This window comes from Phacochoerus africanus, chromosome 13, assembly GCF_016906955.1.
Source record: "Phacochoerus africanus isolate WHEZ1 chromosome 13, ROS_Pafr_v1, whole genome shotgun sequence".
Lineage (NCBI taxonomy): Eukaryota > Metazoa > Chordata > Mammalia > Artiodactyla > Suidae > Phacochoerus > Phacochoerus africanus.
This window is the reverse complement of record NC_062556.1, coordinates 49,068,243-49,094,847: the sequence shown is the minus strand read 5'-3', so window position 1 is coordinate 49,094,847 and position 26,605 is coordinate 49,068,243. Positions and strand designations below refer to the sequence as shown.

The 26,605-nt window shown below is 37.1% G+C and overlaps 1 protein-coding gene across 10 annotated transcripts in view; it reads left to right on the top strand.

Annotated features, from left to right (window-relative positions):
• The window catches only part of MYCBP2 (MYC binding protein 2), a 263,517-nt gene that overhangs the window by 190,589 nt on the left and 46,323 nt on the right, over positions 1–26,605 (top strand). For all 10 annotated transcript variants that reach the window (XM_047755874.1, XM_047755873.1, XM_047755872.1 and 7 more), the window contains 3 exons: positions 16,911–18,554; positions 20,294–20,463; positions 24,283–24,527. In XM_047755874.1, coding sequence (XP_047611830.1) covers positions 16,911–18,554; positions 20,294–20,463; positions 24,283–24,527 — 2,059 coding nt within the window. The remainder of the gene's footprint in view (positions 1–16,910; positions 18,555–20,293; positions 20,464–24,282; positions 24,528–26,605) is intronic.

Here is a 26,605-nt window from a genome sequence, read left to right as displayed (position 1 = left end):
TACCTGAGTCTTAATTTTTTCCTTATAAGCTCCTGAAACGTCTCAAAGCTCCTAATGTGACTATAGCATGCTTTTCTTGGCCTTCAGTTCACATACTGGGTATAGAGTAGATAAACACACTCGCTAAATTGAGGTGGTCTATGAAAGTCTCAGCTTGCACATCCATTTGTTTGAATTCAAATGCATGACCTCCTTGCTTTACTTTAATAGAGTATGTTCGCACTTAGACCCTAAGTTATTTTTCTACAAAAATACTTTTATAACTGTTAATTAGGATTACTGAAGAGAATGCCACCCGGTTTAGTTTTTATTAGGATCCAGGGTAGTATTTAGTTAGCAACCAGTATTATACATTATGATATTATTAGTCTAAGGAAAGCATATAGAAGAGTATAAAACTTTTCTAGTTTGCACTATATATTAGGCAGGTTCAATTAAAGAAATTACTTAGTTGGGAGTTCCCGTCATGGCGCAGTGGAAATAAATGAATCCGACTAGGAACCATGAGGTTGCGGGTTCAACCCCTGGCCTCACTCAGTGGATTAAGGATCTGACGTTGCTGTGGCTGTGGCGTAGGCCAGCGGCTACAGCTCCAATTAGACCCCTAGTCAGGAAACCTCCATGGGCCACGAGTGCAGCCCTAAAAAGCAAAAACAAAAACAACAAAAAAGAAATTACTTAGTTTATAAGTATAACTAGTATCAATTTCCAACTAATCTCTACTCATGTGTAATAGTCACTTTAACAGCTCTTAAAAGAAGAACTTCAGGGAAATAAAATAGTGTCATGTATGTGAAATAGTTTTTTTCTTCTTTGAAGAGTATTATAGAAGAATGAAAGAAAAGTGAAGCCTTAGTTTACACATTTAATGGAGCAACAGACATTTGACATTTAGATGTACCCAGGTTACAGGAAGTTTTAAAGGTAAAGACAAGGAAATAAAAAGGAAAAAAATCATAACCAAGCAGAATATGCATATTAGATATAAAATCTTAAAAGAGAAGTGACCCTGATAATGTCATATCAGCAGCAGACAAGAGAACTTAGGAATCAGGACCTAAACGGTCATTGCAAGTCTTCTCAAACACTTCTCTAAACAAAGTATAATTACTGTTTTTATCTTATCAAATTATTTAATAAAATACAAAATAAATTACAGGAGTTCTTATTGTGGCTCAGCAGTAATGAACCTGGCTATGATCCATGAGGTTGTGGGTTTGATCCCTGGCCCCACCCAGTGGGTTAAGGATCCAGTATTGTCATGAGTTGTGGTGTAGGTCTCAGATGTGGCTCATATCTGGCATTGCTCTGACTGTGGCATAGGCCGGCAGCTGCAGCTCCAATTTGACCCCTACCCTGGGAACTTCCATATGCCGTAGGTGCAGCCCTATAAATAATTAAGTAAATAAATAAATAGCAAAACAAAATGTAAAGACCATAAGAAAATCAGATTTGTCTCTTTTTAAAGTAGAATGGGTGTGTAACTAACATTATGTCAATACATTGTTGTGCGTGTTGTGTCTAAGTGTTACTGGCACCACCACTTCCTTTACCATTGCCTTGGAGCACATTTGAAATCCTAGCTTAGAAATGTCTCAAATTTACCAGTTTGCCTAATCATTACTTACCTCTACTCTGATGATAAAAATTACTTAGATCTTGGGAGTTTCTGTTATGGCTCAGCGGTTTACGAACCCAACTAGTATCTATGAAGGTGTGGGTTTAATCCCTGGCCTTGCTCAGTGGGTTAAGGATCCAGCACTGCTGTGAGCTGTGGTGTAGGCTGGCAGCTGCAGCTCCAGTTCCTAGCCTAGGAACTTCCATATGCCACAAGTGCGCTCCTAAAAAGCAAAATAAATAAATAAATAAATATATATATATATATATACACACACATACATATATATATATATACATATATATTATACACACACATAAATATATATATATATATAATATAAATATATGTCACTGAAGTTTAACTACCAAATTCCAGAAACCAGAACTCTTAATCTTAGCACAACTAAAAACAAATGTGGAATCTAAAGATCATTTAATGTTTTATAAGCAAATTAGAATTGTAGTAATCACATCTTAGGAAAATTAAATGTGGCAGAGTGTTGTTCGTTGTTAATGCTACCTAAGATATTCATTTCTCAATTTGTTTAGAAGATGGCTTGTTCATACTGAACTTCCTTTTACTAATTAGTGAAAAAAGAATCATTTTCGCTTATACTTTTGTGATTCTAAAATAAAATATTTATAGAAGATCGCATTTACTAGTTCTTGTTTATGCTGATAGTACCATGTACACAGTACTGTCCTCGAGCACTTTGGTACATTGTCGTTTGAGATAATATCTCCATTTTACAGTTAAGGAAGTGGAAGCTTAAAGAAGATAAATGATATGCCCTAGAAAGATGTGTAATAAATGGTAGAGTCAATATGTGAGGCCAGATCTGCTGACTGCAGAGGCCATGTTTTTAAATAGCTTTGTCTTCTAATAAATACTGTAAAACTCTGTTGTTAAATATATAGTTTTTAAATTTCTGTTTGCATTTGGTTCTAGCATCTAGAGTATTAGCTTTGTTTGGCTTGATTATTTTACCCTTTACAGTTTAAGATTGTAGCATGGTTTGAAAAGAAGAAATTTCCTAAAATCATAACTCAAGTTCCCAGCTAAGTAGACCAGCTCCATAGAAACGCATATAAACTGCCCCCATGTCAACTTTATGAGCATTATGATCAGTATTCCTTTATTTTTTTTCTGCTAAAGCATAGGATTTTTTTTTTTTTTTAGTCTTTGGAATTGAAAATATCTGGCACATTAATTTGGTCATGTTTTTAATTAGCAAAATTGTTCATGCACACATACATACACACATACAATTTCAGCTGTTACTCTAGTGAAATAGAATTACAGAAATAAAAGTTACTAATTTTTCTTGTCTTGCCATATGTGTATTGTACAAAGGCATGAGAAAGAAGAGGGGTGTGTATATAAACTTTTCCTTTACTGATCTATAATTTACTTTATTTCAGAATTACGTGTGTAGTTTTTAGAATCGGTAAGCAGTTTGGCAATAAGCTTCTAGTGGACTGAGGTGGGAAGTGGTATGTGCCTGCTTTCTTTTAAGAATACGGCATTCTTTATTTTCATTATCTTTTCTCATCTCTTTTTAAAGCATTATTTAAATCCCATATCCTCTGACAGTGTCTTACATATAAGCACTCAGGAAGTATTTATTGACTATAAATACCTAAGACTATCACATCTTCAATGTAAACCATTAATTTTAGATCATGTGTTTGTTATCCTGTGATCAGTATTCCCAGGATTTACACCTTCAAAATAGAGATAGACTGTTTCAATAGTAATTAAATCCAGCTATAATGTCACGATAGGATATCTAATAATTCTGAGTTTATACTGATTGAATCTTACATAGACATAGATCCTCCAGTGGAAATACTGTATTTTACATAACTATTTAACATAAGCATTTTCTGGCTGCTGTCCAAGAAGCCAAATCATTTGCTTTTATTTATTTATTGTAGAAGAAAATGTTAAATAGAGCATTAAAACAATTTATGATTCTCCTAGAGATTTTAAACATGTAACAAACATATTTATGTCAAAGTATATCATACTTTCAAGCCCAGATAGGAGAGCTCTAGATTACTTTGCAACAAGAGTTTGTTATCCACATGTATCATTCTCAAATGAGACAAAAAATTTTCTACATGTGACAAAAGAGTCCACTTGAGTATCTGCATGCATATTGGTTTATGTTTGAGAATACTAACATAGATTAAAGCACTCGTGTTTACTTTCTTAGCTTATAAAGATGTAGTGATGGAAAAGCTTTAAGCTCAAATTTCCCCTCCAGCTGCTTACTAACTTAATTTACTTGACACACCCTTTTTACCTCATCTGTAAATGAAGTGCCTAAAATCTCATCTGTTGATACTCTTACTGCCTTTTGATGCAAACCTTTGTCGTCTCATATGCTCTGAGGAAAATTAGAAGAAACCACAGTCTCAGAAAAAGCAGTCTATCCTCTGTGGACTGAGTTGCAGGAAGGAATTTGGAAAGGCACAAATGAGGTTTCCTAGCTGCGCCTCAGCATGTTTTCACAGCTTAACTTCATTACTGGTTTTGAGATTAATTCTTCATATGGTAACACTATATTCAGATGTTAGTATGAATATTGGTATAAAATCCAGGTTTGGTTCTAAGACCTAGACACCATTTTTATCCTGGGTTGTAGTCACCACTCAGAATTTGTCCACTTGTTTGCCTGCCCACTGTGAGCTGTGGTGTGGATGGAACACTTGAACGGGAGACCTGTGTTGTAATTGCTGTTCTGCCTCCAGTTAGTTCAGTGAAACTAAGCTGATTTCTCAGATCCTTTTCCTCTTTATAATTTTTTGTCCTGAAAAATTATATGATGATATCAAAAAGATTTTATAAAATCAAATAGTCAAGTTTAATAAAACTTTTCATATTTGACCCTATAGCATCTGTCACGATGGCCAGTACACTTACTTCAGTTTGGGCTCTAACATCCCTACAAATCCTTATCATTTTAGTCATGGGCCACAATTTCTCTTCACTCAGCATCGCCATCTTCACTGTGGTCAGAAAGCTTTTACCCATGTTGCCTTGCTTCTTCATCAGCACTCACTTCATCCTAGAATTTAAACCAAAGAAAACACTGCTGTTGTTTAGAAGACTGTGTGCCCTAGTGCATCTCTTTGCTTTCACCTAGCTAGATCTGACCTTTTATCTCTCCCTTTCCTCCCATCTCCTTATTGGCTACTGTTTATTCTACCCTTCCTTCCCATTTTTCTTCACTGGGTCATTTATTTTCTCATCATCTGTTTGCCTCCGTTTGTTAAATATCTAATCTATGCTAGGTTATAGGGACCAGTAAGGTAAAGAAAATATCATCATTAATCTTGAAGGGCTTTTGGGATACTGTAGAAGGCAGCCATGTTTAAAAAAAAAAAAAAAAAAAAAAAGATAACATCATTTTAAGTCCACAGGAGCAATATTCAAAGGATGTTTGGGAAACATAGGAGAAAAAGCCCTGGCTTAGCTAGGAAAGGTTGGAGAAGGCACTAGAAAAAGAGATGGCCCCTTATCACAGTGTTGAAGGACTCATAGGAATTTATCAGGCAATGGTGGGGGTGGGGAAGGAAGGAAAGATACAGGAGCCTTCCCTCCCTGAGAATAGCATGAGCTAAGTTATAGACATCCACTGACTCAGCAGATACTTACTGAGCACCACCTACATGTCAAGCACTGTTCAAAGCACTGGTCATACAAAGAATCTTGTTTGGGAGGTTTTCTCAGTAATCCAGGCAGGAAATAATGGTGGCTTTATCAGAGTAGTAGCCAAAGAGATGGTATTAAATCATGGAATACTGGATATATTTTAAAGGGGAATCGATAGGATTTGCTTAGAGATTGAGCAATGAGAAAATCAAAATAGCAGAGGGGAGATCTAAGTTTTTTGCATAGGCTTTTGGAAGAACGTTGTTTCCATTTACTATGGGGACTGTAGGAGAACCAGGTTTGGCAGGCAAAAACAAACTCTTAATTTTGGACATTATGTTGGTATGCTACTCTTGCATAGCAAGCCTCCCCAAACATTACTTAAAACGAGCACTATTTAGTTCACAATTCTCTGAATTGGCACAGTAGGCTGGTACAGCTGGGTAGTTGTGATCTTGCCTGGGATCCTTCATGCATCTGTAGGTCAGCCAGGTATTTTTGCCTCGAGGGTTAGCTGGTCATGGCTATCATTAAGAAGGTAATTAGGTCAGGTGTCTCTTGTCATTCAGCGGGCTAACCTGGCTTTGTCTGCCTGGACAGTACAGGACTCTGAGCAAAAGCATGTGTAGTCTTTGGGCTTGAAACTGATAGAGCATCACATCTGCCATACTCTGTTGATCAAAGAAAAACGCTTAAGTTCAAGGATGGAGAAATAGACTCCACTTCTTAATGGAAATTGCTGAAAGTGGGCATGGATACAAGGATAGGAATAATTGTCACAATATTTGCAAATGATTGGATATGTTAAGTTCAAAGCTCCTATTAAACGCAGTAGAGACAGCAAGTTGAGGTTGATATATGACCCTGGAGTTCAGGGGAACTCTCTGGGCAGGACATGTAGTTGAGAGTTCACTGGCTTCGAGCAGAATAGTTTGAAGAGTGAATTAAAGCAGGAGGAAAGTAGGTATAGACAGAACAGAGGAGATGCCTAAAGACTGAGCCCTGGGGTACCTCGGTGGTCAGACATGAGAGAGGAGGAGAGATCAGCAAAAGAGACTGGGAAGTGACCACAGAGATAGGAGGAAAACCAAGTGAGTGTGGTGTTTCCAAAAGCCAAGTGAAATATTTCAAGCAAATAGTGGTGAGCTGTATCAGATGTTGCTATTGAGTCGGGTAAAGTGAGGATTGAAAATGGACCATTGGTTTTGATTTGCATTTCTCTAATAATGAGTGATGCATAACATCTTTTCATGTGTTTTTTGACCATCTGAATGTCTTTGGAGAATTCTCTGTTTAGATCATCTGCCCATTTTTTTGATGGGGTTCTTTGTTTTTTTGGTATTAAGCTGCAGGAGGTATTTACAAATTTGGGGGATTCAGTGGGTTAAGGATCCGGCATTGTTGTGAGCTGTGGTGTAAGTTGCAGATGTGGTTTGGATCTGGCATTGCTGTGGCTTTGGCATAGGCTGGCAGCAACAGCTCTGATTAGACCCCTAGCCTGGGAACCTCCATATGCCATGGGTGTGGCCGAAAAAGACAAAAGACAAAAATAAATAAATAAAATTTTGGAAATTAATCCCTTTTCAGTCACTTCATTTGCAAATATTTTCTCCCATTCTGTAGGTTGTCTTTTTGTTTTGTTTAGGTTTCCTTTGCTGTGCAGAAACTGTTAAGTTTAATTAAGTCCCATTTGTTTTTACTGTCATTACTTTAGGAGGTGAATCTGAGAATATATTGCTGTGGTTTATGTCAGAGAGTGTTTGACCTATGTTTCTCTCTAAGAGCTTTATAGTATCTGGTCTTATATTTAGGTCTTTAATCCATTTTGAGTTTGTTTTTGTGTGTGGTGTTAGGAAGTATTCTAATTTGGTTCTTTTCCATGTGGCTGTCCAGTTTTCCCAGCACCACTTATTGAACAGGCTGTCTTTCTCCACTGTATATTCTTCCCTCCTTTGTCATAGATCAGATGACTAGCTGCATGGATTTAGTTCTGGGCGTTCTATCCTGTTCCACTGATCTATATTTCTGTCTTTGTTCCAGAGCCATACGATTTTGATGGCTGTAGCTTTGTAGTATAGTCTGACGTCAGGGAGCCTGATTCCTTCAGCTCCATTTTTCTTTCTCAGGATGGCTTTGTTTATTCTGGGTCTTCTGTGCTTCCAAACTTTAAGAAATTTTGTTCTAGTTCTATGAAAAATGTCCTTGGTAATTTGATACGGATTGCATTGAATATGGAGATTGCCTTGGGTAGTGTAGTCATTTTGATAATATTGATTCTTACATTCCCAAGAGCATGGGTATGTTTTTCCATCTGTTTGTGTCATCTTTGATTTCTTTCATCAGGGTGTTACAGTTTTCAGAGTACAGGTCTTTGCCTCTTTAGATAGGTTTATTCCTAAGTATTTTGAAAAACTTTGAAAAACGTATGATTTCCAAAGGAAACAGGTTGGGGGATGGAGGATGGGCTGGGGATTTGGGATGGAAATGCTGTAAAATTGGGTTGTGATGATCGTTGTACAACTATAAATGTAATAAAATTCATTGAGTAATTTTTTAAAAAGACTGAGTAAACATAATTTCTCTGGGCTGCAATTTCATTTTCTGTTAAAGTGGCATCTAATATAGTGATTAGGAGCACAGACTGGAGTCTGAATGCTGGTGGTGCCATTAGTTCAAGATCTGGTGCAATGCACCTAAAGTTTCTTGGTATTTGCACCTATCCAATGGTGATGATAACAGTAGCATTTCATTCATAGTGTTATTTTGCAAATTAAATGAGTTAATAATGTAAAGTGCTCAGAACTGTGGCTGGCATATATTAAGATAAAGAGTTTGTTAAGAATAAAGGAAACTTAATAAATTGATTATATCTAAATAAGCCACCATATTTAAAATTGCACTTTGATTTCATATTCTGTGACTTGATAATATCAATAGGTTAATTAAAATACCTCTTTAAATGTGTTATTAAAGAGGTTACCCTTATTTAAAAATAATAGGAGCTTCTGTCATGGCTCAGCAATTAACAAACCCAAGCAGCATCCATGAGGATGCAGGTTTGATCCCTGGCCTCGCTTAGTAGGTTAAGGATCCGGCATTGCCATGAGCTGTGGTGTAGGTCGCAGATGCAGTTCAGATCCTGCGTAGCTGTGGCTCTAGTGTAGGCCATCAGCTACAGCTCTGATTTGATCCCTAGCCTGGGAACCTCCATGTGCTGCAGTTGCGGTCCCAAAAAGATAAAATAAAATAAAAATAAATAAAATAAGTAATTTCAAGAATATCTGAATTATAAGTTAAACTTAAGCATTTGCTGCCTGTTATAAGCGTCTATACTGTCAAAATATCTGAAGTTCTGTTCAGAGAAGAATGCAGATGTATGATTATCAGAGTTTAAATTGAAAATTAAAAATTGAAGAAAGTCAGGAATGCTGTTCCTGTCATCCTGCCATAAACTTGACAGAATGTTATCATCATTGTTTATGAAAGATCTGCAGAATTAGATCCTTTCTTGTATCTAAAAAATATGTGTACACACATAATATAGATGTGTCTAAGCACAAACAGAACACAGTGAAATTCAGATGCCATCATAGACTTATTTATAGAACTTCTTCAAGTGCTTTCAGTTTCTAAAATTTATTTTAATTTCAATTTCAATTTATTAGCATGGCATCCAATAGTTAGACTGATACTGTAAAATCTGTAACTGCTCTGCTGCCTGCCTAAGATTGACAATGAGACAAAGAGAGAAGCAAAAGTAGATATTGAAGATGATTATTGCTGCAAGTTGTTATTTGTAGTATCCCAGGAGAATGTCTGTGAAAAAAAATTCCCGTCAATATTGTCTCTTATCTGAGTGTCAGGAATGATGATATATGCAAAGAGATTAGACACTTGACCTCTTGAATATATGTATTTCCCCTATAGGGTCCTTCCTACTATCCCATTTTAACATTGCCTACTAGTAACTTGGTAATGTCGCAGCTTGAAAATAGTACATTTTAGCCTAAATTCAATGCTAAATTGAGCATGAGGCCAAAACGTATTCTTTTGAAATAGCTGCTGTGAGTTTTATTTCATATAGTTGTGATATTTTTGAACTACTCCCAGCTTGTGGGAGTTTATTTCAGACTCTATCAGTAGTCAGCTTTGTTATTACTGATTCTTATATGTAAAATTCAGTATTTGTGATCATTGCTCAATTTTTTTAATGAGATTTAATTGATTTATAATATATTAGTTTAAGGTACACAACACAGTGATTTAATATTTGTATAGATTATACTCAAAGTGTTTACAAAATAATATCTGTATTTCCCTGTGCTATTCAGTGTCCTTATTGCTTATTTATTTTATACATAGTAGTTTGTGTCTCTTAATCCCATACCCCTATCTTGTCTCTTCCCTCTCCCCACTGGTAATGACTGGTTTTGTTCTCTATACCTGTGAGACTGTTTCTGTCTTATTTTTATAAACATTTGTTTTATTTTTTAGATTCTACATGTAAGTGATAACATAGAGTATTTGTCTTTCTCTGTCTGACTTATTTCACGTAGTGTAATACTCTCTAGGTCCATCCACATTGTTGCAAAATAGCAGAATTTCAATGTTTTTTGTGGCTAATATTCCATTGTATACATTCACTTCATACATGTCGGTTGGTTCTCATCTACAAATAACAAATATTGGCAAGGATGTGGAGAAAAGAGAACCTTCATACCCCGTTAGGATTGTAAATTGATGTAGCCATGTGGAAAACAGAGTGGAGATTCCTCAACTAAAAACAGAAATGCAGTATAACCCAGCAGATTCACTGGGTATAATCCAAAAAAAATAGAAATACTTTTTAGAAAAGATACATGCACCCCAATTTTCATAGCAGCATTATTTATAATTGCCAAGATATGGAAACAGCCTACGTGGTGGTGACTGAACACTAAAAGAGTACATGCCACTTTCTAAATCTCGGAAATGCAGTTTCCTGTACTGCCACCAGATGGTGACAGGTATCTTGATTCTTCCATTGTTTTGTCCCAGTACTGTTGTGAAACAGCAAAACCACAATTTGTCTTTGGCCAACTGAAATGAGAATGGCTTTCTTTGTTAAAAAGGAAAGTTATACTGTTCTATTTCTATCATTATCCTTGGTAATAATTTTTAATACAATTTACAGTAAGTTCATTGTTTCTGTGACCGGAGAATGAAGTACCCCAGGGAACTTGACATTTGGGATTTAAAACAAAAAATAAATGATATGTAAAGAACCATGTTGTTAATAAGGATATATTTTATACCAAAAAACCTTGGCTTGAAATGAATACTGAAAGAAAAAATCCCCTGCTTTTGATATTGTTTTAAGTATTATCCTCCTAAGTTAACTATATTATGCACAAATAAATCAAAATTCTACAGAGATGAATTTAATAATTAGTTATGTCTATAAAGCCAAAGAACGGGCGTAATCTTCATCATATGTATAAAACTTTTAGTTGATTTTTTTTTTCTTTTGTGCGTGGATAGCAATGTATCTCTTAAGGATTACTTCACTTTTTAAATTGAAAGATACAAATATTTTTAAAAGTTAACTGTTTCAAAGTATTTTAAACATGAGCAAATTTTATGAAAATTAAATGTGTAGGGTAAGTGTTGTATGTAGCATAGCTTAGTTTCTTTAGGCACTTAACAATAACCTCTTTTAGACTTTCAAAATGTTTCTTCTTATTCACTCTGAATCATACCTAGGAATCCGGTCTCTTTAGGCTTTGTAACATATTGAAAGGAATTCAAGGCCGTTTGGGCTTCAAAACCTTTTCCAGGAGTTTGTCCTTAAACCTGTAGCATCTTACCCTTCAAGTGTCCTTCTAACTTTGTATGGGTGCTTTGAATCCAGATAGTATTCTGATTTCCTGTTCCTGTGTCCTCCTGCTAAACCCAGACTTCACAGATTTTAGGGGCCAAGATACAAGACTGTATCCTTGTATTAGCAGTTTGAATTGCCCTTGAATTCCAGTCAAAAGCTGGCACTCTCCTAATTGATATTTTCAGTGAGAGTTGCAAACTATGTATTTATTATATGAGACAGAAATGGCATAAGAACTTCTTTTGCGGTGCCTGGTACCTTTTGAGCTTTATAGACTTTAAAAAGAAAGATGCTAAAAATATTAAAATTTTAGCATTTTTTTTAACCTTGATGAAGATGACTTGATGGCATGTTATCCATCTCTTCATCTACTTGAACCACTGTCAGGGGTCTTTTCAGTTGTCCTTATCCACACAAACTGCTCTGGTCAGTCTGATTTTTGTTTTAAGTTCAGTTGTCAGCTCTAAAATCTAAAATCTCATTTTACTTGCTCTATTGGCAGTATTTGACAGGATTGATCTTTCTTCCTTGAAACACCTTCTTCCTTTGCCTGCTGGATAATTCCTACCTCAGCTGTTCATTTCTGGTCTCATTTTAACACCCTCCTTCATTCTGTATTCCTAGGAATGTCCCAGGGCTTGTTCTCTCCTAGACCTTGTTCTCTAGGTGGTCTTATCCAGGCATGTAGTATTACTGAACATCTGCATGCTTATGACTCCCAAGATTATCACCACTGGACCTAGCATATATCCATTGTCTGTCTCCTTTTGCCAGAGGATAAGCTCCATAAGAGCAGGGACTTCATTTCTATTCATCATTTTATCCTCAATTCCTGGGATAATGTCTTATACATTATATACACTCAGTATATTATATGGAAGGACTTTTTAGTTTTTGAGTAGTTCATCTTTAATCTTGGCCATGAGTCAGTTATTTTTCTGTTTTGAGAAAAGTGTGTGTTGGGAGTTCCCATTGTGGCTCATTCAGGTTACAAACCCAACCAGTATCCATGAGGATGAGGGTTCGATCTTTGGTCTCACTCAGTGGGTTAAGGATCTGGCATTGCTGTGAGCTGTGGTGTAGGTCGCAGACACGGCTCAGATCACACCTTCCTGTGGCTGTGGCATAGGCTGGCAGCTGTAGCTCCTGTTCGACTCCTAGCCTGGGAACTTCCATATGCTGCAGGTGTCGCCCTAAGAAGAAAACTTTAAAAAGTGTGTGTTGTATCCCTTTTTTATTTCAGTAATATTGAGAAAGTTATCTCCTTATTATCTGAATTTATTTCAGCTCAGTTGATTACATTTATTTTATTGTCCTGAATTAAAAATTTAAATAGTGGATTTATTTTCAGATTTATATAGGTTTTTTTTTTTAGCATACTGCTTTTGAAAGACTGCTTTAAAAGTTCTATTAATTCTTTGAAAAAAAGTTAATTTTTTTTTAATTTTAAGTACTTCATTTTCTCCATGGTAAATCATTAATGTGTCTAACATTTTCAGTGATTTGTAAGTTTTCTTTGCTTTGTTTGTGTCATGAAACTTTATAAATATAATTTGGTATCAGTAATAAGATCTATAAAACAAATACTAAATATTGGTAATAGTACTAACATGTTTTACTGAAAATGGACTCAGGACAGTATTCAACCATAAATGTCAACTTGGGTCCATTGTGAGATACATAACTGGAAAAATTATAATCATGTTTCCATACAGAAAACCAGGTGACACTAGGTTAAACTGTAAGTAACATTTCTTTATCTCTCACTGTTTACCAAAAGAAAAATTACTTATAAACTTTAATTTATAAGTAAGTGAGCACTAAATTAAACTGAGTTAAAAAAATATTAGCCTAAAAAGAAATGCTCAAATTTGATTTATCATAAGTGCTATGAATGTTTTTAAAGCTAACTCATTTAGCGCTGTCATTATTAGTCTAAATTAATTAATTTGACCTTTGTTTTCACTTTTAATTTTAGAGAAATGTAGAAAAATTTAGCGGAATATAAACTTTTTAATGACAGTCAGAGTTGCGCATACCATTTGAAATGCTTTGTTTCTGCTTGTGTTCTCTGCTAAATTTTTTTTCCATTGAATCTGTGCTGCTTCTTTGCCAATGTTTTCCACTGTAGAATCTCCATCTCGCAACCTTGCTTCTCGTGAGCGCTTTTACAAAAATTATGGTGTAGCTGGGCCTGCCTCTGCTCTCTCATCTCTGTCTCACAAACTGAAGGGTGGGTATGCGTGCGTTCACGGATGGGCCATTCTTAATAAACACAGGAGGTTTCAAGAAAGAAGTTTTAGTTCACCTCAGTCATTTTCATCTCATTCCATATTTTAAAATTAAAATTTATCATTTTATTTAAAGTTGATGTTTGGGGGTAATTTGTAACATATCTGTTCAATATTGTAATATTGATTATGCTAGTTGATATGCCTGTTTACTGTATCTGTAGGTTAAATAGTGCTCTTATTTAATTTCAAGCCTATATGAGATCTTAAAAAATAAGTATGTAGAAATAAATGCCTTTGGAGAATTGTAAAACCATTATTGTCAGAACAAGGTGGTATATGTGTAAACTATAAAGCCCACTGTGATCTCTAAGAGTATAGCATCTCATGTGACAGGTTAACCTTAGACTCATTCTTATGTTATATAATGTAAAAATAATTTTCCTATCTTAGTTTTTTATGAGAAGTAGTTTGGTAATTAAATGTTTTAATTGTTCCTTAGTTTTGAGGGCTGACCTGTCTGGCATGAGTTTTCCTTATAGTATTTCTTAGCCATTTAGTTTTAATATTTTAAACTTAGAAATATTTAAAGTATCGAAAATTGATAAAATGTCAGACAATTTTAAAATATGCTTTGGTCTTTTAAAATACTGTCAATGCCTAATCACATTTTTTATCTCAAAATAGTATTTAATTAAACTTTTAAAATCTTGTATTCTTAGAAACGAGTAAAACAGTTTTACATTTCTCCTTTGTACAGTTCACAATGATGTTATATAATGTTAGGCTATAAAGCCTGTTCCCTGAAGTATGTAGTGATGTGTAACCCGATATAAATATACAATGGCATATCCTATTACAGTGTAGTATTATATTATGGTATATTATAGGATGGTATCATAAACCTTTTATTTGTGATTTTGGCATGAAAATTATGCAGGCTCTTAGTAAATGAATACTTAAATGTTTAACATTTTTATTTATTTGTTTGAATGTACTAAATTTTTATCCTGTCCTGTATTATTTTTTTCTTTAGAATTCTTTTGAGATTAAGAAAGTGCCCTTTACCACTTAAACTTACCTATGATAAACATTAAACAGAATTAAGTGATGAGAGTAAAAGTATTTATGATCTAAAGCTTTTTAACAAAGTGTCTCTTTATATTTATTGATACCTAAAGCAGCCACAACATGACCATTTTTAGTAATACTCACTACATACTTCAAAACTTTTGAAACCGAAATGAAGACAGTAAACATCAGTTAGGTATTTAGTGTGTAGGTTTGCCGCACTTAACTGACATGACATGTTTGTTTTTTTAAAATGTATGAAGGATATTTTGGAAGAGTACATTTTTCAGCAGGACTTAATTATAATTTGACAAATACATCTCAGGAAGAAATAACTGTGCATTACTTGGGCTCCTAGACTCCAGCAGTATTCCGCTATCAACACTTGCAGATCTTACAAACATTCACCATTACTAGATGCAGAGAAATAAGGCATATAGCGGCCCATACACTCTACCTCTCTCTACAGACATTTTTGCTAGCCTATGACAAGTGGTGTTCCTGATACTTGAAAGATTCTATTGTTAAGCCAGTCACAGAGGAGATTTCCTTTATGAGGAATTGTGCATCATTAATTAGAAAGCAAACCTTTTTCAATTCACAAATTGATCTTTTAGAGAGAAGGGTGCTAACTCCAAAAGATTGACTGTTCATTTGTCTAGATTCACCATTGTATATGGTTCAGCTTATGAAATAAATATGATGAAGGCATTTCCAGCTGGCAGAGTAATAACGAGTGCCCTAGACATCATTCACTCAAAATTAGTGGCAAGGACGAGAATGATGTTTAATTCTACCAAATACAATATATTTGTTTATAAAATCTGACCCTTCCTTACACAACAGTGGCTACTGTTACCTTTGCCCTGTTGCCATGGGAGCCATAAAAGTAAGAAGTGAATTTTCAGAGGATCTACACATTTGTGACTAGCAGAAGAAAAACAAAAACAAAGTAAGGAAATAAAAATTTATTTACTCATTTAACAGATATTTATTGAACACTTACTATATTGACCCATTCTTAACATTACATCAGGGACGAGTAGTAACAGAAACAGCAGCCCTTGCAGGCCTTTCCTGAGGAGGCAGATTCTATGACAGTACTCTCTTGACCTACATATAACTCGGTGAGACTGTAAACACACACACGTGCAGGCAAGCCCCAAACACTTCCCTGTGTTGTCCAGATGTGTTCATATCCCTTAAAAAAAAAAAAAGAAAGAAAGAAAGAAAAAAACCACAATATAACCAATTAACAGATTCATATCTCAATTTACTAAGTACCTTTTTCAAAAGATATAAATGCTTCTAGCAAGGTTTATGGATTTTCAGTTTTTCACTTCACTTGAATCACTTCACCCAGGTTGCTCTCCTCCTAAGAGTGAGCTAGTATCACTTGCACTAAGGATAGGAGTTTTTATTTTTAGGGAGGAGAGGTAATCTTGAAGGTTGTAACACGTACTGGCAGCAAAGACGAGCTGGCCATAGTGCCTCCTAGGGAGCATGGAGAGTAGGAAGGAGGGACCCTGAACCAGGCCAGGCTGCCAAAAACAGTGTCCATGTAGAAATAGCTAGTGCTTTGCCTAGGAAAGAGTGCCATTATTTTTCTTTTATCTTTTTTTCTCTTATTCTCCCGATTCCTTGTTTAAAGGCCCCGGAATTTAGACTTGAACTTCTAATTCTGAGAATTCAACCTTTTTTCTTCTTTCCACGGGGACACAGGCTCTGAGTTCTAACCAGCTAAACTTATGAACTAAATAAGCATTTAGAATATAATCTCTTTATAAATAATAGGCTGCCTGAATTGCATGAAATTAAATATATTTAGGGTATTCTGGTATATTAACTATAAACTATTCTAATCCAATTACTAGACTATTAGAATTATAAAATGTCTCCTAAACATCTCTTTATTAGCCTTATTTATTCATGTACCTAAAAACAAGGAGTGTATCTATGCATAGATTCTGTTTCCTAATTCAGCAAGACCTGCACCATTGCTCTAATGAGGATGAGTTGTATCACTCTAGTAGAAATTTAAGCTCAAATACTTTATATTTAAAAGTACATGTTCTCATAATGTCTTAGTCCAAAAAATTATGTGTTTTTTTTTTCCTTTCTAGTCCCTCACGGAATGGAAATTCCGATTAATTATTGTACTAAGGCTGAGGTTCAGGTGTCATGGATAAGCCGTACTGGTGCAGAGATACTATTTGTTCAGTCTGTTTTGCATCCATTTAAAATAGGTTTTGAGTGGAAATGGTTGTATAACGATGTGATCAGGATTTTATGAGAATTATTTCCTTTATTCTTCAAGTATTTTGTCTTTATTCTTCAAGTATTTTGTCTTCGACAAGCAATACAAGGGTTTTTTTTTAGCTATGTTTTTTATTTCATTGTTTAGTGGCTAAATCATCAGTAAATTATAATTATATTAACAAGTTTCACTATGAAATGGACCATACAGGTGACCGAGGAACTATCTCAACATCTTCTAGACCACTGTGTACACCAGGAAAATCAGAACTGTCCTCCAAACACAGCAGGACACTTAAACCTGATGGGCGTATGAGCCGCACGACGGTTGAGCAGAAGAAGCCGAGAGGCACAGAAGGCTTATCAGCGAGCGAATCGCTCATGTTGAAATCTGATGCCGCAAAGTTGAGGTCAGATTCTCATAGTAGGTCATTGTCCCCCAACCATAACACCTTGCAGACACTAAAATCTGACGGGCGGATGTCTTCTAGCTTCAGAGCTGAATCCCCAGGACCAGGTTCTCGGTCATCATCCCCTAAGCCAAAGACTCTCCCAGCCAATAGGTCTAGCCCATCTGGCGCCAGTTCTCCGCGCTCCTCCTCACCGCATGATAAAAATCTACCTCAGAAAAGCGCTGCTCCCGTGAAGACGAAACTCGACCCTCCTCGGGAACGCTCCAAATCAGACTCTTACACCCTTGATCCAGACACCCTCCGCAAGAAGAAGATGCCCCTCACTGAACCATTAAGGGGACGGTCAACATCGCCAAAACCAAAACCAGTACCAAAGGATTCTAAAGAGTCCCCCGGATCTGAAAATAGAGCACCTTCTCCCCACGTGGTGCAGGAAAACCTCCACAGTGAGGTGGTCGAAGTCTGCACTTCCAGTACTTTAAAAACAAACAGTGTCACAGACAGCACCTGTGATGAGAGCAGTGAGTTTAAGAGCGTGGATGAAGGTTCAAATAAAGTGCATTTCAGCATAGGAAAAGCACCACTGAAAGATGAACAGGAAATGAGAGCATCCCCCAAAATAAGTCGAAAATGTGCTAATAGGCACACCAGGCCCAAGAAGGAAAAATCTAGCTTTCTCTTCAAAGGAGATGGATCCAAACCTTTAGAGCCCGCCAAGCAAGCCATGTCTCCTTCTGTGGCTGAGTGTGCCAGGGCGGTCTTTGCCTCTTTCCTGTGGCACGAGGGCATAGTGCATGATGCCATGGCTTGTTCCTCCTTCTTAAAATTTAACCCTGAGCTTTCCAAAGAGCATGCCCCCATAAGAAGTAGTTTAAACAGCCAGCAGCCTACCGAGGAAAAGGAAACCAAATTGAAAAATAGACACTCATTGGAAATATCATCTGCGCTGAATATGTTTAATATTGCACCTCATGGACCAGATATATCTAAAATGGGTAGTATCAACAAAAATAAGGTATTGTCTATGCTTAAGGAACCTCCTCTGCATGAAAAGTGTGAAGATGGGAAAACTGAGGCCACTTTCGAAATGTCCGTGCATCACCCAATGAAGTCTAAATCTCCTCTTCCCTTAACTCTGCAGCATTTAGTGGCTTTTTGGGAAGACATCTCTTTGGCTACTATCAAAGCAGCTTCCCAGAATATGATTTTTCCAAGCCCTGGTTCATGTGCAGTCCTTAAAAAGAAAGAGTGTGAGAAAGAGAATAAAAAGGCCAAAAAAGAAAAAAAGAAGAAAGAAAAGACTGAAGTTCGGCCGCGGGGTAATTTGTTTGGTGAGATGGCCCAGCTGGCAGTAGGAGGACCGGAGAAAGATACCATCTGTGAGCTGTGCGGAGAGTCGCATCCCTACCCGGTGACATACCACATGAGGCAGGCCCACCCTGGTAAGCGATGCTGCTGTGTGTTTGTAAGTACTTTGTGTAAAAAATGAGTTGGGTCATGTCTGACTTAAGTTATTCCATGAATTACCCTAAGGTACAGGGAAGCTGTTGCCCAGAATTAATAGTATCTTATAATGTGATTTTTTTTTCTTTCTTTTTTTTCCTTTATATCTTTACGGCCACACCTGCAGCATATGGAAGTTTCTGGGATCGCATGGAAGCTGCAGCTGAGGCCTACACCACAGCCACACATCAACAGAGCATCTGAGCTGCATCTACGACCTGTGCCGCAGCTTGTGGCAATGCCAGATCCATAACCCACTGAGCGAGGCCAGGGACTGAGTCTGCATCCTCACAGAGACAACGTTGAGTCTTTAAAATGCTGAGCAACATTGGGAACTTATAATGTGATTTCAAAGTGTGTTATCAGGAGTTCCTATTGTGGCTCAGCAGGTTAAGACTCCAACTAGGATCAAGGAAGATGGGGGTTTGATCCCTGGCCTCCCCCTGGATTAAAGGATCTGGCGTTGCTGTGAGTTGCAGCATAAAATCAGACTTGGCTCGGATCTGGCATTGCTGTGCTGTGGCATAGGCCAGCAACTGCAGCTCCGATTCAACTCCTAGCCTGAGAACTTTTATATGCCATGAGTGCGGCCCTAAAAAGACAAAAAAATTAAAAAATAAAAAGTAAATGCATTATCAACATAGGTTTTGTGGAAGATAGGTAAAAGAATTCTAATAGTGTGTAAGGCAGTTTAATACTATTTCATTTTAAAGTATTACAGTCTAAAACTTTGTTTCCTTTTGAAATGGTTTATGTGTTACCCAAAGGATGCTATTAAGATGTCTCACAAAATAGAATGTTGACATGTCCACACACATAGGGAGTATCCTAACATTAGGTCTTCTCTGGTTGTGTTGTTTTCCCGTTCAGAATTATAAATTAGATTAGATTAGATTGGCTTCCTTGGGTATTTTCCTGTGGAGGAGAAAACTGTTTCATCAGAAGACCGTATTTTAGATAAATGTAACTATTTCTTTGTGTGTGTGTGTCATTTTTTTGTCTTTTTAGGGCTGCGCCCTTGGCATATGTAGGTTCCCAGGCTAGGGGTCCAGTCGAAGCTGTAGCTGCCGGCCTTCACCACAGCCACAGCAGCTCAGGATCCGAGCCTCATCTGCAACCTACACCACAGCTCACGGCTATGCCAGATCCTTAATCCACTGAGTGAGACCAGGGATCAGACCCGCGTCCTCATAGATACCAGTCAGGTTCACTGAGCCACAATGGGAACTCCAAATGTAACTATTTCTATAACAATTGATTCGTATTCCAAAATTTACCTATTATAAATTTGGGTAAATGTTTTTCTATCCCTACATATTACACTGAACCTTTTATAAAATACATGCTTTATAAAATAATATCATTCTTACGGAATATTTTATACTCCTTTGTCCAATTTTTTGGATATATTTAGAGAAATCTAAATGTACCCACATCTTATATTTCTCTTCATCTGCCCGTGTAGAGTATCTTCAGTATTTTAGGCATCGTTTAATTGATTGCTTTTTGATCATGCCTGCAATTTTCCTGATATAAGTAACAGCCTGGGGGAAAATAGGAAGTTAGATATTTGCTTCAGTATTTCCCTTGGAGAAGAAAAGTCTTCATTTATGTGGCAAGGATCAGACTCTTAAGGACACTTAAAGTGTTAAGTATTTATTTGTATTCTCATTTCAAGGTTGTGGCCGGTATGCTGGTGGGCAAGGTTACAACAGCATTGGGCATTTCTGTGGCGGATGGGCCGGTAACTGTGGTGATGGCGGCATAGGGGGGAGCACGTGGTATCTTGTCTGTGACCGCTGCAGAGAAAAATACCTCCGTGAAAAACAGGCTGCTGCAAGGGAGAAGGTATTTTTCTTTTGTTCTGGATATACTGTTAATGGTAAGGGTGAACCTTATAAAAATGTCTTTTAATGATCATAATATCAACCAGCTCCACATGGTTGATATAAAGGTCAGCTTTTATAACAGGAATAATATATAATTATTATTGATTTATGTACCAGGTCAGCTGTTCTTAATTACAAAAACAAATTGTATCTTGGAATAACACAAAACAACTAACCTGTAGCTTACATCCCTTATTGAGAAGTGTAATTTTTTATTATTAATTGCCTGCTACTCTACACATATGTATAGCTTTCAGCTTCACCTTTCTCTCTCTTTTTTTTCTTTTTTCTTCTCTTTCTTGATTCTTTATCTCCTTTCTCTTCTTCTTAATCCCTAATTACATTGTAGGACTTAGGGAAACTTAGGATCATTGACACCAGTGGCACACCTAAATAAAATTTTGCTGAATGTACACACACATACACAGAATATTTACTTTTTTTTTAATAACTGCATTTGGGGAGTTCCCGTTATAGCGCAGGGGAAACAAATCCAACTAGGAACCATGAGGTTGTGGGTTCGATCCCTGGCCTCCCTCCATGGGTTAAAGATCCGGCATTGCCGTGAGCTGTGGTGTAGGCCACAGACGTGGCTCAAATCTGACGTGGCTGTGGCTGTGACCAGCAGCTGTAGTTCCAATTTGACCCTAGCCTGGAAACCTCCATATGCCACAGGTGTGGCTCTAAAAAGCAAAAATAATAATAATAATAATAATAATTGTATTTGGATTTTACTAGTTAGGTTTCTTTTTTCTTTTTCTTTTCTTTTTTAAATTATTTTCCCAATACAATTTTTTTTCTGCTGTACAGCAGGGTGACCCAGTTACACCTACATGTACACATTCCATTTTCTCACATTATCATGATCCATCGCAAGTGACCAGACATAGTTCCCAGTTCCACACAGGAGGATCTCGATGCTAATCCATTCAAAAGGCAACAGTTTGCATCCATTAACCCCCAGCTCCCAGTCCACCCCACTCCCCCCCCCCCCTCCTCCTCAGCAACCACAAGTCTATTCTCCAAGTCCATGATCTTCTTTTGTGTGGAAAGGTTCATTTGTGCCTTATATTAGATCCCAGATATAAGTGATATCATATGGTATTTGTCTTTTTCTGACTAACTTCACTCAAGATGAGAGTCTCTAGTTCCATCCATATTGCTGCAAATGGCATTATTTCATTCTTTTTTATGGCTGAGTAGTATTCCATTGTGTATATATACCACATCTTCCTAATCCAATCATCTATCAGTGGACATTTGGGTTGTTTCCATGTCTTGGCTATTGTGAATAGTGCTGCAATGAACAAGTGGGTGCATGTGTCTTTTTTAAGTAGAGTTGTGTCTGGATATATGTCCAAGAGTGGGGTTGCTGGGTCCTATGGTAGTTCTATGTATAGATTTCTAAGGTACCTCCATACTGTTCTCCATAGTGGTTGTACCAGCTTACATTTCCACCAACAGTTCAGGAGGGTTCCCTTTTCTCCACATCCCCTCCAGCATTTGTTATTTGTGGACTTATTAATGATGGCCACTCTGACTGGTGTGAGGTGGTATCTTGTGGTAGTTTTGAATTTCATTTCTCTAATAATCAGTGATGTTTAGCATTGTTTCAAGTGCTTTTTGGCCGTCTGTATATCTTCCTTGGAGAAATGTCTATTCAGGTCTTTTGCCCCTTTTTCCATTGGGTTGTTGGCTTTTTTGCTGTTGAGTTGTATAAGTTGCTTGTATATTCTAGACATTAAGCCCTGGTCCAGATGCATCATTTGAAAGTATTTTCTCCCATTCTGTAAGTTGTCTTTTTGTTTTCTTTTTGGTTTCCTTTGCAGTGCAAAAGCTTGTCAGTTTGATTATGTCCCACTGGTTTATTTTTCCTCTTATTTCTGTTGCTTTGGGAGACTGACCTGAGAACACGTTTGTAAGGTTGATGTCAGAGAATGTTTTGCCTATGTTCTCTTCCAGGAGTTTGAGGGTGTCTTGTCTTACGTTTAAGTCTTTCAGCCATTTTGAGTTTATTTTTGTGCATGGTGTGAGGGTGTGTTCTAGTTTCATTGATTTGCATGCAGCTGTCCAGGTTTCCCAGCAATACTTTCTGAAAAGACTGTCTTTTTCCCATTTTATGTTCTTGCTTCCTTTGTCAAAGATTAACTGACCAAAGGTGTCTGGGTTTATTTCTGGGTTCTCTATTCTATTCCACTGGTCTGTCTGTCTGTTCTGGTACCAGTACCACACTGTCTAGAAATGAAATTGCATATGTCATAAAAACTCTCCCTACAAATAAAAGCCCAGGACCAGATGGCTTCACAGGCAAATTCTACCAAACATACAAAGAGGATCTGGTGCCCATCCTCCTTAAACTTTTTCAAAAGGTTGAAGAAGAAGGAACACTCCCAAAGACATTTATAATGCCACCACCACCCTAATTCCAAAATCAGACAAAGATAACCACCAAAAAAGAAAACTATCAGCCAATATCTTTGATGAATATAGACACAAAAATTTTCAACAAAATTTTAGCCAACCAAACCCACCAACTTATCAAAAAGATCATACACCATGACCAGGTGGGCTTCATCCCAGGTTCACAAGGATGGTTCAACATACGCAAATCAATCAACGTCATACACCGCATTAACAAAAGAAAAGTCAAAAGCCACATGATCATCTCAATAGATGCAGAAACAGCATTTGACAAATTGTAACATCCCTTCTTGGTAAAAACTCTTACCAAAGTGCATATAGAGGAAACATTCCTGAACAAATTAAAGCCATTTATGACAACCCCACAGCAAACATAATACTCAATGGAGAAGAGCCGAAAGCCTTCCCACTAAAATCTGGAACAAGACAGGGATGCCCGTTTTCACCTCTGTTATTCAACATAGTACTGGAAGTCCTAGGCACAGCAATCAGACAAACAAAAGAAATTAAAGGCATCCAAATAGGAAGAGAAGAGATAAAATTGTCACTGTATGCAGATGACATGATACTATATATAGAAAACCCTAGGGACTCAACCCCAAAACTACTTAAACTGATCAACAATTCAGCAAAGTAGCAGGATATAAGATTAACATTCTGAAATCAGTCGCATTTCTATATACTAACAATGAAATAGTAGAAAAGGAATACAAAAATACAATACCTTTTAAAATTGCACCCCAAAAAATCAAATACCTGGGAATACACCTGAACAAGGAGGTAAAGGACTTATATGCCGAGAACTATAAAACATTTATCAAGGAAATTAAAGAAGATGTAAAGAAATGGAAAGATATTCCATGCCCCTGGGTTGGAAAAATTAATATTGTAAAAATGGCCATACTGCCCAAAGCAATCTACAGATCCAATGCAATCCCTATCAACTTTCCCATGCCATTTTTCACAGAACTAGAACAAACAATCCAAAAATTTATATGGAACCACAAAAGATCCAGAATTGCCACAGCAATTCTGAGGAGCAAAAACCAAGCAGGAAGCATAACTCTCCCAGACTTCAGGCCACAGTCATCAAGACAGTGTGGTACCGGTACTAGTTAGGTTTTTAACTTCCCCAAGGAAAGAAAAGTATATAGTTTAATTTTCTATTTACTATAAATTAGCTTTAGTCAGTTCAGGGAAAGCATGAAGTGAATGTTGTTTTTTGTAATCACTGTTATTATTTTAAAATCGTTCTACAGGTATTTAATAATTTTGTATTAGAACTCGAATTATTTAGGTTAGGCCATTTAAAATTTGAATGCAAGTAGGAAACAATCCCTACAAATTTTCTTTCCAGGTCAAACAGTCTAGGAGGAAGCCAATGCAAGTCAAGATGCCGCGTGCCTTGCCCACCATGGAAGCCCACCAGGTGATTAAAGCCAACGCACTCTTCCTTCTGTCCCTGAGCAGTGCGGCCGAACCAAGCATTCTGTGCTACCATCCTGCAAAGCCGTTCCAGTCTCACCTGCCCAGCGTGAAAGAGGGCATTTCTGAGGATCTTCCTGTGAAAATGCCTTGTCTCTACCTGCAGACATTAGCTAGGTAATAGAACTTGGCACTTTCTTTTTTAATCACTTAGGATTAACAGCCGTACTGTGATTGATATCATGCTCTGAATACCCACGCTACAATACATATTGTGTGCAGTAAAGAGACCTCTAGGAATTTATTTTCTGAGTTGTCTTAACCAATGTACAACTGGTAGGGGTAAGTATTTGAAAAAATATATAAATACTCTATTGATTTGTATTATTATTAATACAAAATATATTTTCAACTCAAGGTCTCTTTATTCCTTGGTAGACAGACTTCCATTTGTTAATAGTGGGAAATGATAAAATGGAAATAAGCTGATCTTTGTGATTAGAAATCTTTCATTTTTCAAATTCTTAGTTCTTTTAGCATTTATATGTTGGTTAGCTCTGTACCAGCTTGTGTTACACCTTGAAGACACCAAAATGAGTATGAGAAATCCTGATTTCCACTCTGGTGGAGACAGATATGTAAATGAAACATTTAAAATGTCACCTGAGGAGTTCTTGTAATAGAAATGTGTATGGGATACTGTCAGCAAAAGAGGGAGAGAACACCTGAATCCTCCCAGGGAAATCAGGAAAGATTTCCCAGAGGATCTGACATTCTAGCAGAATCTTAAAGGATAAATAGAAATCACTCAAGCTGGTGATGGGAGGAAAGCAGTTCCTAAGATAGCAAACCACATATGTGAAGACACAAATGAAATAGCATTTCACATTTAAGGACTCACAGCTTATTAAAGCATTGGCTACCAGGAGAAATAGGTGAAATGCCCCAAAAGTGGTTACCCAAGACCAGGTCATGTGAGGCTCTGTAGCCCATGCTAAGGTGGATTTTATCCCATAGACAGAGGAAACAGTGGAAGAATTTTAAGCAAATGCGTGAACTGGTTTGCAGTTAAATTTTTCTGCTGCTGATGTGGAAACTGGAGCAAAGGGGATGACTGAAGATGGAGAGAAGCCTGGTACTAGTATACTATTATCCTGTACTGGGCTTGGCTGCTACAACCCATGCATTCAGGCATTATATGCTGATACTCTGAAACAGCCTTTCATCGACCAGATTCAGATTTTTTTTTTCATCAACTGATAAATGAAGATTTCTAGAAATTGCCTGCTGACATGGAACCAATAGTTTCATCTTGAGAAGCAGAGTTATGTAGTTTGTATCTGTGTGTGTGTGTGTGTTTGTAGTTATCATTCAATAAAACGAATGGGAAACCAAAATGAACATGTGAGACTAAGGAGGAAATCATCAGGAATACCAAGTGCAGCTAATCTTCAGCTTCAGTCACCCAGCTGACTGTACTTGGGCCAACACCTCTCTGTTCCAGTTTGAAAGGATAGAATCAAATACCCTAATTATAGATCTTCTGTTTTTAGCCCTCTGGGAAATAGATATCCCCTAACCCATGGAATACTTCACACATCTTGATCTTGTCGTCAAGTTTTACTTTTACATATATTCCTACCAAAATGGTCACTGCCTTACTTCAGAAGTGCATGCAAGAAACATCCTGAATCCGAAGTAAGGCAGTGATGATGGAGAAAGACAAGAGAGATTGATGAGGGGAAACCTGGTATTCCCACCCGCATGACTGGTTATGGCCAAAGGCTAGGCCTGTTGTGACACTGAGATATTTTAGCTGAAGGCACCTGGATAGCAGGTGGGATCACTCACTAAAACATGGGAGATGGAAAAGTTCTCAAAGGAAAATAGTTCAGTTGTGGATTTGAGATGTTTGTGGGGAGGGGGGGTTCCTATTGTGGCTCAGAGGATTAAAAACCTGACAGTATCCATGAGGATGCAGGTTTCATCCCTGGCCTTGCTCAGTGGGTTAAGAGATCTGGTGTTGCTGTGAGCTGCGGTGTAGGTCACGGATGTGGCTCAAATCTGGTGTGGCTGTGGTGTAAGCCTACAGTTGCAGCTCCGATTTGATGGCTAGCCTGGGAACTTCCATATGCCATGATTGCAGCCTATATATATATATATATATATATATATATATATATCTGTGTATAAAATTATCAGACTTTTATTTCTTCCTCCTTAACGTCTGTGGCTGTGTTAATACATTAGTACTA